Source organism: Taeniopygia guttata, chromosome 3 (genome assembly GCF_048771995.1).
Source record: "Taeniopygia guttata chromosome 3, bTaeGut7.mat, whole genome shotgun sequence".
Taxonomy (NCBI): Eukaryota; Metazoa; Chordata; class Aves; order Passeriformes; family Estrildidae; genus Taeniopygia; species Taeniopygia guttata.
The window spans coordinates 99723511-99736105 of record NC_133027.1 but is presented as its reverse complement, the minus strand read 5'-3'; the positions used below and the strand labels follow the sequence as shown (position 1 = coordinate 99736105).

The 12595-nt window shown below is 34.5% G+C and overlaps 1 protein-coding gene across 2 annotated transcripts in view; it reads right to left on the bottom strand.

Annotated features, from left to right (window-relative positions):
• Nucleotides 1-12595, bottom strand: part of LRPPRC (leucine rich pentatricopeptide repeat containing) — an 83472-nt gene that overhangs the window by 50051 nt on the left and 20826 nt on the right. For both annotated transcript variants that reach the window (XM_030269010.4, XM_030269008.4), the window contains exons 12-17: nt 10832-10950; nt 10139-10232; nt 6810-6879; nt 3667-3694; nt 1376-1433; nt 145-251 (exon numbers count right to left, since the gene is read on the bottom strand). In XM_030269010.4, the coding sequence (XP_030124870.4) occupies nt 145-251; nt 1376-1433; nt 3667-3694; nt 6810-6879; nt 10139-10232; nt 10832-10950 (476 nt within the window). The remainder of the gene's footprint in view (nt 1-144; nt 252-1375; nt 1434-3666; nt 3695-6809; nt 6880-10138; nt 10233-10831; nt 10951-12595) is intronic.

The window sequence follows — 12595 nt, the reverse complement described above, 5'->3', positions numbered from 1 at the left end:
GAAATTATCTCAGACGTAATTCAAGTCTGCAGCTCTTGCATGTCATTGAGAAGTGGTCTGGTTGTACTTAAAAGCAGCAATTTCAAACCTAATAGATACATGTCAGGCAGGACAGGCATTATGTAGCAAAAAATGAAATGGTACCATCTCCTTCAGCTGATGGAAGTATTGTCTCAAACGCTCCTCCTTGGCCTGTACCTCTGAGTCACTCATGCTGTCAATCAAGTGATAAAGAAAATAGCCAACAGCTTCTGTGGAAAAAAACAAGAGAAAGCATTCCACTAAAATTACCGAGACTGTCATGTTATCAAGATTAATTTATAAGAAATCATTTTGGTGTGAGATGTCACCCTGATGAGAGGCTCTGAAATGGCAACAATGATCACTGAGGCATGGAGATTATGTGGTTTGGGAGCACATATCTAACTGGTGAGTGAAAGGAATATTAATTATTTTCAGACCTAGTGACAGCTTTTCAGTACAGAATCTTACTTCAATCTATTTTTTCCACTACCGTGTGACAGAAGTGGTACTGCCCAAGGCCTTCCCCCCCTTTCCTGCCTGCTACCCCAAATAGTTGCCACAAATATTTTGTCACTGCTCAAAAGAAAAAACAGATTTCTAACACTTTGCATATTTATTCTGTACATTTTACCCATTATATTCCATTACCAAGCTACATTAAGTATTGTAATATTAATATAAAAGCATACAAAAATATCTTAACAATTTGAGCAAGTAACACTGAAGAAACTGCCTATTAGCCAATGAAAATTAGGATGAACAGATTTCATGAAATTATGGTAACTTTCTTATCTATGCAGGGCAAAAATATGTGGGGTGCTGTAGCTCCTCCCAGAACAGCAAGAGTATCAAGTACTGCCTTCTCAAAGGTTAGCTGTCTTCATATCTCCTTGCCTCTCTAGTTCAGAAAGCAGGGGGAAAAACCAAACCTTTTTTAAAAGAAACACATTAAACAAAAAAAGCATACTTATTTCAAGGTAGAAGATTTGGGATATTAAGTACCATTTTGCCTCACAAAATTAGTACCTTTACTACTAAAAGTAGGTTGAAAAACTGCTTTTTAAAAAAATATTTAAGCACCGATACTGTATTCCTTCTCCATTTTGATCTATACATTTAGAAAAATAAGTAATTATCAGTAAGATTTGTTTATAATTCTAAATAGAAAAATATCTCGTGGCTCTCACAGAATATGCTCTGATTATTTGAATCAGGATTTTACCCAACATGTTTTCAAATTTCACTTTCAAAAAGAAGCAATCAGTGTTTACTGTTGTAATCCCTCAAACCCATCATTACACAGAAGAACGGATTTGTGGATAAGTTACAATCATAGAAATTGAAACTCTACCAGTTGGTCCTGGAGGCGTCAGGCAATAACGTTCATCCTTGTACAACAGTTCTGTTATCTGGTGAGACAGAATAATCGTACATTGCAGCCAAAAGAAGCAAGCAAGGACAAATAGTATCTGAAATTGAATTCTCAAAATAATAAAGCATCTCTCTGTTAAAGTATTATTCTTTACAACATCATAGTCATTCTCTAAGAAACACAAAGGAGTTTTTTTTGTAAATAATAGGGTTTTCTTGAAAAAATATTGCAACAGAAATGCTTTCTGAGGTATAGCATTAAGACAGGGAACACTCTAGTATTCTGTTTATATATCGTTCTACAGGAAGTTAGCTATCCTAAGACACTGTGTGTCACTCCTGAAGATGCTACAATTACGTTCAAATTTACCAAAAGCTGAAATTGTCCTAAAAAGCTTATTCTTTTTTATATTTGACAGAAGCAAATAAATAAAAAAAAAAACAACAAAAAAAAAACAGAACAACATTTATCATGCTCTGCTAGAGTTTAAGGTAACTAGTACAGGTAGTTGTAAATAATTGTAATTTTGAATGACAAAACATGCATTCATAAAAATTAATTACATTCAGCTACATTTAGCACTCGTTTGATCCATTATGCAAACCAAAGAAATATATAGATTTTACTTCCTCTGAAAGAAAAGAAGCATTTACCCAAAAGCCCCCCACATCTTACCTACAAATACTTTAACCCAAACAACATCACTTTAAAAATAATTTGACTCTTCTTAAGGAAATCAAATAATTTTTATGAATTAAATCTTCAGTTAAAAGCTGAAATTGTGCATCAAAATTTTTTGTTTTATCTCCCATGATTCTAGAATGTAATCTCAAAGAAGTCAGGAGATGCATTCTCACTGCCAAAGTGCTGTGTTTTAAGTAATGACAAAAGAAAAGGAACCCTCACCTTCAATAGTTGATGAAAATGGATAAAGACAGAAAAGACCAAATGTACAACTGAATATCTTATCTATTACTTTTCCACCAATGCCATAGACACTGTTCACAGTTAAACTACAGCTTCTTTCTGCCCTTTTCCCCTCATCTTCCTACAACAAATCAATACACACTGGAATAAAATCCAAGGAAGTCATAACAGCTCTTTGAATCAAATATCAGAATACGAAAAGGAATGAATTACAGTAAAAAATGTGTAATATTATTTCTGTTTCTAGATGTATATTTATTTCCCAAATTAGCATTTCTTATTTTAGAAGCATGTATTTACTACTAAACTTAGTGAAGATCATAATATTTATTTTTCTTCTGTTGTGATGAAGAATAGAATTAGCTCTAGATAATACTTCACATGCAGACCACCATTACTTCAGCTCTGTCCTTCAAAATTATTTTCATAATGGGACCAATAAGAGACCCCCTTTTTTCCTTCCCTGTTCTCCCTTTTTTTTTTAAATGCAAAAAAGGAAGGAAAGAGGCAGTAGACAAAAATATCCTCTCACCAGAACCATTACATAGCAAAAAAAAGTAGTAAAATGCAAAAACATCTGAAACTGATTGTATGCAAATCATTGATCAGTGACTTCTCAAATCTCAATTTCCACTTAATTCCAAGATTTCTTTGCAAAATCTAAAACGTATTTTTATTAATCAGCAGTTACAGTACTGAAGAATAACAATAAAAAGCACAGTGCATCCCCTCCCAAATTCTGAAACCACATCCAACGCACTTATCTACTCTGTTCTAATACTGTGCAAAATGCAACAATCAAGCTATATTGCAGTGTCTCTCTAATGTAGCCCTAATGTAGGGTCAGGCAAGATGATCAGTAATTTCCCTTTGAGTTCATCCAGGTAATTTTTTTTTATCCAGCTTTGACTTCGCTGCTTTAAGTCATATAACAGAAACTTAGAAAAACTAAGTCTGCTTTACTATTTTGTTAGCACCAGTGTAAGGACAGGGAGAAAGTTTAAGGAGGGCAGGAAAGTGAATTGATGCCTGATGGCACAATTATGGCAGACTTTGGTCCAGAAGCTACGACCATCTTCAGCAGTAACTACATGGAGCTAGAAATTGCAATAGAATAAGCTAAATGACATGGTAACACCACACTTGATTTTTCACAGTTCCACTTAACTGTCTGATTTGAAAACTCAGTTTGATACACTTGTCCGATCTGCCACTGACAGAAGTCATGTTCAAATCAGCAGGTCTACCATTTTCAGTGTCAGAATTCAGATTTACAATAATGCACCATAAACATGCAAAGCCTAAAGAATTTGGATTTTATTTACAGTTTTATCTCCACTTACCTTGCTCCATAGATGTACATCATCTGAGCTGAAGAGGGCAGCAAAGGATAACAAAAGCAACAAAAATGATTTTACTCTTGTCGCTTTCTTTAAAACAACACAGAACATTAACGTCTTATTTAGATGAAATTAAAATACAATAATTGCCATGTACTGTTTAAACCAATTTTGTACATAATAACTTTAGGATAATAGCTTTTCACAATACTCAATATGGTCATAATTTCTGCTAAAAAACGTAAAATAATCCAACATTCCAAACAGATCACTTATGACTAGAAAGTGTTTTAGGTTTGGTCTTAGTTCAAATTTTTAACATATCCTAATTGTATTTTTTTTGTTTTATACTTCTCTATTTAGCATTTCAATAAAATAGACTTCGCTCAAGCTGCACTCTACATAGAAAACACTTTATACATGGAATTTGTTAGGGAAAAAAAATCAAACTCTCTTTTGCATTAGACTTTTTATACACCAAGATAACTACAGGCAACTATTAATACATTTATTCTATGCAAAAAAAAGAATGTAATCAAATCTCTTAAGGTATAATGGTCATTATAATGAGAGAAACACATAGTATTTTAAAAAGCAGAAAACAAACCAGAGTTTCTCCATCTACTGATTGAAAAAGAACTTGACAAAGAACACTTATTTGTACATCATGAGGTTACAACCAAAAATTATGTCAACCAGTTCAAAGTATAAAACCCCTGACATCTTGATGTAAACCAGCTGTCTCAAGTATTAAAAACCTGATATTTTCCTGTAATTCATAGAACTTCAAAATTCTCATTATGAGCTCTAAATTTCCAATAATTGTAACTTTTCAACAACTATAAAATAGTATTAACATGGGCAAGGGTAAGAGAATAAAAACTTAGGACAATTTTATCTTCCTGCAATTCTCATAAGAGTAAAATAAGATGTCAGTCTGAACAGATGCACAAGAACTTGAACGCATTCACAGAAATTTAGGATTTTATTTAAGAAGTTCAAGCCTATGAAACATTTGTTCTTTCTGTGCAACTGCCACTTGTATTTGAAAATTAATCAAATACAGGTCCACACAGAGGGAAAAGAAAATGCCATCTGCGAGGTTAGTTAAGCTTTGTTGGGTGAACTCGCTCCACCACTGACAGCATGACAATGAACCGCAGATATCAAATGCATCAATTTCCTAAAGTACTTGACTTTGAAACAGTAATGGTACATCAGGCAAATAGAAGGGAGTACTTTGAAGCAGTTACTAGAGAAGAGCAGTTTCAACAAAAATCCATAAACCAGTCTGCCACAGACATTGTTCATGTGTCCCTGGCATCCCTACCCTGTACTTTTGTACTCCAATCCTGAACTTTGTTCATTTGAACACTCAAGACCTGCATTTAGTCATAAAATTTTGCTGTGGGCTTTACAAAACCTACAAATATTCTTTCTTCTCTCCTATCATACCCTCAAATTTCATGCTCGGGCTGTTATAGCCATTAAGTTTAAAACAGAAAAGGCAACATGAGTAGGTATGCTTTCAGAAATAATTTAAGGGTAAATTCAGAGCACAGGCAGTCTTGAACACAGTGTCTGAAACCAGGTAGAAAGAAAGGCAAACAAAAGAGTAATATAAAATGGATAAACAAAACTTACGACTTAAGTGTATAAAAGTTGCAAGGAAAGCTGAAGTAAAAAGTGAAAAAAACCATCACCACCCCTTTCCCCCCCAAAAAAATCACATCAAAACATCCCTAACCTTAATTTCTATCAGAATTCTGAGGTTTTAGCCCAGATGTCCAGTAACTTGTAATCAGAACAGCAGGAATTGTTCCCACTATAAGGAGAGTAACTGTTTCACTTGGCAGACTACAATTTTTAGCAACTAGTTTGCTAGCAAGATAATGACATTTTAAAGATACTTTAAATCATATTCTGCACTCCTGCACAGTTCCCCAGTGACAGGGATATTTCAGGCTAGGGTTGGCTGTGTGCGGTAAACTGGCATAGTTTGCTTTCTAGTGAAAATCCTACTTCAGCTGGATATTTAGCTATACTTATAGAGAAAAAACGTGTTTAGAAAATCTGTTACTTTAATTAATGCATCTACAACAGATGATTATGCAGCTGACTATTAAAGGAATAGCAGTATACTCCTACTGGATCTAAAATATTATTTCACTTATCCCTTGGATGACAAGGCCAGCTAGAGCCTAGCTAACAAAAGAAATTTCAAAACTGGTTTGCTTTTTCTCCTCTCTTCTCATGATACAACAGGTCCAGCTAGATAGACTATGCAATTTATTAGGAAATTATTTTGGTCACATTCATCTGTTATGTTTTACTAATATCCAACCAAAACACAGTTCTAATTCATACTCATTACAAAATTCCAGGAAATAACAAGATCAGCCTTCAAACCCTGGTCCTGAGTAATATTAGGTGACTTCTCTTGTTCCCTGCAGCATAGGCATGCTGAAAAAACCCTATCATTCCCAGTCCTAAACATCTGACTGGGGCAAGCAGTGCATGATAGAAGTGCCTGCTAATTCACATATACTTGCATGAGCTTAAGAGAATCTTGCAAATACACAAGGAACCTTCCTTGCACAATGGGACCGGATGACTGTGAACACAAAGTCCTGGCAATGTAGCTCAGAACTAGGTGTTACATGTCAGTGTTCAGGAGCCATATTAACCCAGAGGGCACAGAAAGCTAGCAGATGTAGCAGAATAAGCCAGGCTCCTACTGGTAGTTCATCTTCATCAAGCACCCTATTACTTTACTGGTTAATAGTGACAATCTTTAGGGAAATTTTACAGTAGCATAGCTGTTTATAAAAGAAAAGTGAATACAGATAACCCCCCAAATGTTTACTACCCTAAGTGTATATACTGGCACATAGGCAGAACAAAGAATAATGAAATTCTTTTTCATCTACTACATAAAATGTTTCAAGTGTATGCTCATATACAGAAGAGGCAAGGAAAATGAGGAAAGCAGGGAGGAACAAAAGTATCTCCTACTAAACTTGGAATGCTACTTTTAAAACATGGACCAGGGGACAAAAGACTGGACAGACTTGTGTTTAACAAGACAAAAAAGAGGGGAAACTTTGTTACACAGGATAAAGGAAGTATTCATATAACAACCTTACCTTTTAAAACCAAAAATGAGGCTGTTTCTAAACAGACGATAATCTATAGCAGGTGTGTTTGCTGAAGACACTGTAAATGAAAGAAATGTTTCTCAATAGTCATTGTCAGAAAGTCCCTGAACTGCAACAACTCAGCAGATCATGTAAATAGACCATCACTTGAAGAGCTATTTTGATAGTTTACTAAATGCTGACAAACATTTATAAACCAAGATTTAAAATATCAAAGCATTTGAAACAGTCCTGGTTTTATCAGCTCCAAATCTGATCCATTTCAAAAGCAATCAAATATTCAGAGAGTGAGAAGTTTTCCCTCTATACTACCTTTAATATTAATAATTAATAAACCAACTTTTTAAACGAATTCTTAATTGCATAAAGCATCTTTGTCTGTAATAAAGTACAAGACCAATTCCAAAAAGCAAAACAAATCTGAAACTATACTAATCAAGAAAACCTGATATATTAGTGCTGGAGCAAAAAAAGTTCCACTGATGGCAAATGGTTTGCTAATTGTTTCAGACTGAACACCTGCCTTAAAATAGGTTTCAATTTTTGTCTTTTATTTTTTAAATAATTATAAAAATAAAACTTAAAAAACCCAAGAAAAAATCAATAGCACAACCCTTAAGTGTTTGCTTCTGCTAGTATAAATTCCCTGACCAGAAAGAAAAAGCAGTTCCATGTAAAGTGCTATCCACTGAACTAAATTAAATCTAAGGGGAAAAAAAAGAGACAAATATACAGTTCTATATGTTGTTATATACAATAATATTTGAACACAAAGTAAATGGCAAAATCACTTAAAATTAGATGTCCCTGAGAGGTAATTTACAGTTATTCTTCATGTTCTCATCTTTACATCACTTCTTGACTAAATATTCCATAAGATTCTACCTTCTTCCTAGAGAATTGCTGTTTCTCACTCCAGCACCATAGACCAGCAAAGAAAAAAATACAGTAGTGGGTGCATTTAGTGGGTCCTGTATGAAGTTATCATCATCTCACTTCAGCATCACAATGGAATGAACTACTGTAAAACCCTGACTGCACAGGGCCCTTTCAGCAAGGACTGCAATATGGTAGAAGATAACCATAAAGAAGATAAAATAAAAACACCAGCTCTAAAGGAGCCTGGGAAGTCAAAGACAAGAACATGCTAAGAGCACTTCCTTAGTCTAACTCTAGTTTTAAACGCTGGAACATTTCTTTTTATTTGAAAACCTCAGGTAAAGTTGGTTTCAAGACACTCTGAATACAAATTCTCCAGCAGTATATTAAACTTTTTGCTTATAAAAAAACGAGCAGAAAAGCATCTTAGTATGCTCAGCTGCTGCTGACAATCGGCAACCTGGTTTCCTTAGCAACAAACAAGTCTGAGAAAATCAAGGGGCTGACAATGAAGTGGAATGGAACGGCATGATAAAGGGAAAAAGCAGCTCTCATGTACACTGCCTTATGTGCCCAGATTCCTCAGCTGATGCTTCGGAGTTTTCATCTTGTCAGCAGCAGAAATCTATACATTATAAGGCATGAGAAGCTGAATCAATACACCTAGATAGCAGCCAGCATTAATAACCAACCTTTGCCTCATCTGACTACACTGATGAGACAATCTCAAACTATTTTTCATACTCCATCTATTTTTCCCTCTTTGTTATATTGCAAAAGGAGACAAGTCAAAAAGGAAAAAAAATCAGCTGTTTAATATCTGTGCCTTATCATCACATAGGTGCTAATTAGATTTACTAGCATTCATTTCAGCTTGGTAAACTATTTACGGAGTTGTTTCCTTTAAAGCTCAAGTTCAAAGAAATTTGATATGTCTCCACGAATTATTAACCCTGGTCTTTGTAAACAGAAATATCACTACAAGATTTAAATTCAACTCACAAACAATGGCTAAATAATACTAAGTGATACTAATTTTGTGACAGTAAGACAGAATTCAACTTACTCTATGTGCCTGTGTCATACTTTTGATATAGACATTTACCATATACCAGGCATACATGTATTTGTGTCTTACAACACATTAAAGCCAGCCTGTTTCAGTTAACCAGAATGAAAGGAGTAGTCTACATTTTCATGGAGAAAAAAAAATTCCCCAAACTATTTCACATTGTTGTTAATAAACAGTCCTCCTTTGAAAAAAATAATCTAAGTTTCTTTTTAGGTACTTAAATGTTACGGGTCAATGGCTGGGTTCCTGCTTTTTGGGTTTTTTTTTTTTTTTAATAAAACCAAACAAAACACTGGCAAAACATGAGGTCAATCTTGAGGATTCACTAATTTATAACTCTCCAATATCAAAATCAAATCACTAATTAGTCACTACTCAATTTTCTCATCTGCAATACAACAGCTTCCCAGAGTCATGGATTATAGACTACTTATTTCTGTATTTATCAAATAAAACAGTTAATGACAACCACAGCAAGCAACTGCTTAAGCTTTTCCCTGAGCCTTGGGCAAATAAAACTGTTGTTTACAAAGAGATTTTCCTGTATCAGATTTAGCCCAAGTTTAGGTATTTTATTAATATATAAGTAAGTATACTAGGAATATATATACTATATATATATATATATATATATATATATATATATATATATATACACTAGAAAAACGATTTCTTTAAATTTTGAAGAGAATCACATTCTTACTTAACCAAGCAAATTATCCCATCCAATACATTCAGTCAATGACACAAATTAACATTTGCAAGCACTGAGCATCAGAACAGTCTTTGGATAAAACTCTTAAACATGCCACAATTCAATGCCTAATTAACCAATCACATTTATACACAACTTCCATGACCAAGAGATCAGCAGAAAACCCTCAGGTTAATGTCAGTGACCATCAGATCTTTAAAGCAGGTTCTTTTATGAGTAACTCCGTAGTACTTCAGAGCTGTAGCGTTCCTTGCTTTCTATAGTCATTGATTCTGCAAACAAAAGCAATCCCAGCACCAACCACCTCACCGGCCTTGTGAAACACAAACTCTTTACTTAAGCTCTCTAAGTACAAGAGTGTCACATTCCTGTCACAATCACAGTAAAGCTGTTATTTGCAAATAACTTCTACACAAATCTTATGGCAAGGTTCAATACCGAAGAAGAATTAAACTATGATTTATGGTTCAGAATTGGTAGTTTCAATCTGACAAGTCATCATAGAAGACCTCACATGATAAGCACTTTGCTTATGTGACGTTTCCCACATATGTTGAAACCTCACATATTAATACAAGTAAATCTCTCAGCCTACAATCAATCCACACCATCACCAAGTACACAGTAACAAGCAACATAAAAAATACTCACTTATAGAAAGAACTTTGTCCAGTCTCCCCTGAGATGCTTCACTTCTCAGTTCTGCTACATAGAGCCCAACACTTTGAAACAGGCAGCCATTTTCCTAGAGAAAAAGCAATCAAAAACTGAACTTTACACAGAGAATACCTTCTGATGTTTCATATTTTTAAACACTTCCTTCCCAAAGGTAGCTGTTGAGAACATAGAAGGTGCTCTACAGAAGTCCATACAGCAGCCAAGTGAGTTGCTACTGACCAAAATTTTTTTTGTATTGAAATCAACTGCAAGAGACAAAGTCATCAAAGGCAGAAAGACTGGGACAGTTATACTTGGTCTCCAATTCTCAATTCTTTAGCGAGTAAAAAAAACTATTCACCAGAAACAACTGTAGTACTTCCAGTCCTCTGTGAAAAAAAATGGCACTAATAATCATTTGCTTTTCCAGTTCAGGAAATAAAAAAGCTACAAGGTCTGGAGCAAAATACTTTGGTTAGCTCTAAAGAAGAAAAAGTAAAGCAGCAGGAGGAAGACATGATAAACTATCAGTGCAATAACTGTTTGAAAAATATTCTAAATATTCTGAACAGGCTTCATCATACCAGGTTCATGTTTGGAGCCCTACTGGGATATAAAGTCCTCACAGAAAACATACTATAAGAAGCCATGTAATAGTAATTTTTACAAATTTTACATGTAACTCACCTTCAGCTGGGCATGGGCAGTTTCAATATCAGCAAAGTTTTTAAAAACATAGTTTGTATATGTTTCTGCATCAAGGTCCACCCCCAATTTGTTCATCACTTTGAGGACCTCAAAGATACCTATCAAGGCAAAATTAATAAGGCTAAGTATTCAGAAAAATGAAAACTTGAGAATCAACATGTAAAAAAAAAGTTGCTCTACAAAAAAGGCTCAATTTCCCTCTTTGAAATTGCCATGAAAAATCCTGCAGTACTATTTAAGGTATTAACAGAATTTTGAACTGTGAAACTTTAAATAGATTCACAAAACTTCACATTCTGTGCCGTACTATAAAAACCATCAAAGTTCTGTTTGGAAATTGCTATTATACACATTTATTTTCTAACACAGCAAATGTATGACTTACTCATGTTTGCAGAACATCTTATAGAGCTATGTATAAAAATGTCCATATTATTGTGCATAAAAAACAAATCTGGAATTTGATGTAAAGTACATAGACTCAAGATGCAAACATATTCTTCAACACATCATAACATTCTTAGTTTTCTTCCCAGTATCCAACTCTGATTAGGGCTAGTATACAGGACTTTTCTCTGGACTTGCTTAAAAGTACTAAGATGTTTATAATTAAGTTGATAAATTACAAGACATCAGCTTCAAACTGGAAATTCAGAAAAAGGACTCTCCCAAGCCCAGTGAAGCTACATTTTAATTTTTACAGGGTTCACATCATGTCACACAACTAGAATGTATATCACTTCTGTAAAGTAACATTTGAAGACACCAGACACCAATATTAAGAGTCCAGCAACTGGAGTGTAGAGTATATGTCACTCTTTTTAATTGCTCACACTCTTCTGATTTGCACAAACTTCTTACAGTAACCTTAGCTACCAAACCGAACTCCTGTCAAAACCAATACAGGTATAATCATTTTTTGCTGGTCTAAAAATGATTTGTCAGTTGCTGCAGGACACCAGTACCAAACAGCATATGTTTTTTTCAACTTGCATTTCATACTTATTACTTTAAAAATGTCCAAAGTCCCTGTCTTTGCCCTGGAGTGCCACCTATGGAAAAGTGACACTTCCATGAATATTTTATGCAGTGCACTATGGTGCAAATAATCAAATGTGAATTCCCTTTGAGCACTTGAAAATACATGCAGGCAAGTCACACTAGATTAAAGTCGCATCATCTGTTCGAGTTTGCCTTAAACAAAACTCTGATTTTTGGACCAGAATCTGCAAAAATATGAATAAAGAATTAATTACACTAAGTCTTTTTTCATACCTTTCAAATGTTGACAGCTAGTTTGTATTTCATGTTTTCAACATCCCAGAAAATATAAGTCCTCTCATGCTGAAACCTTTTCAAAAATAACTATAACACTAAAAAGTAGTTTGAAGATCGAGAACTAGAGATCCCATAGTGAATAAGGTGTGGTGCACTCAGGAGGTCTAAACACAAGCCTGTATGCAGAAGAGTGCAAAAAACAGGCTTGTTAAGCATCCCTATTCCCTAGCAGATAGACTAGAGCACATTTCCTGAGCAGGAGAAGGCAGGTGTGAGAAACAGAACACCAGCACAACAGCAAGACGCAGATATCACAATCATACTGCACCAAAGTAATTGCACAGCCAAACTTAAAGTGAAAATATATGTAGCAGCATTTTTTTTAAGGTGGCTGATGTACCATTTTTGGGGGGACAGAAGATTACTGAAACCAACAGAGTCCTACAGTTTTGCATACATTTTCTA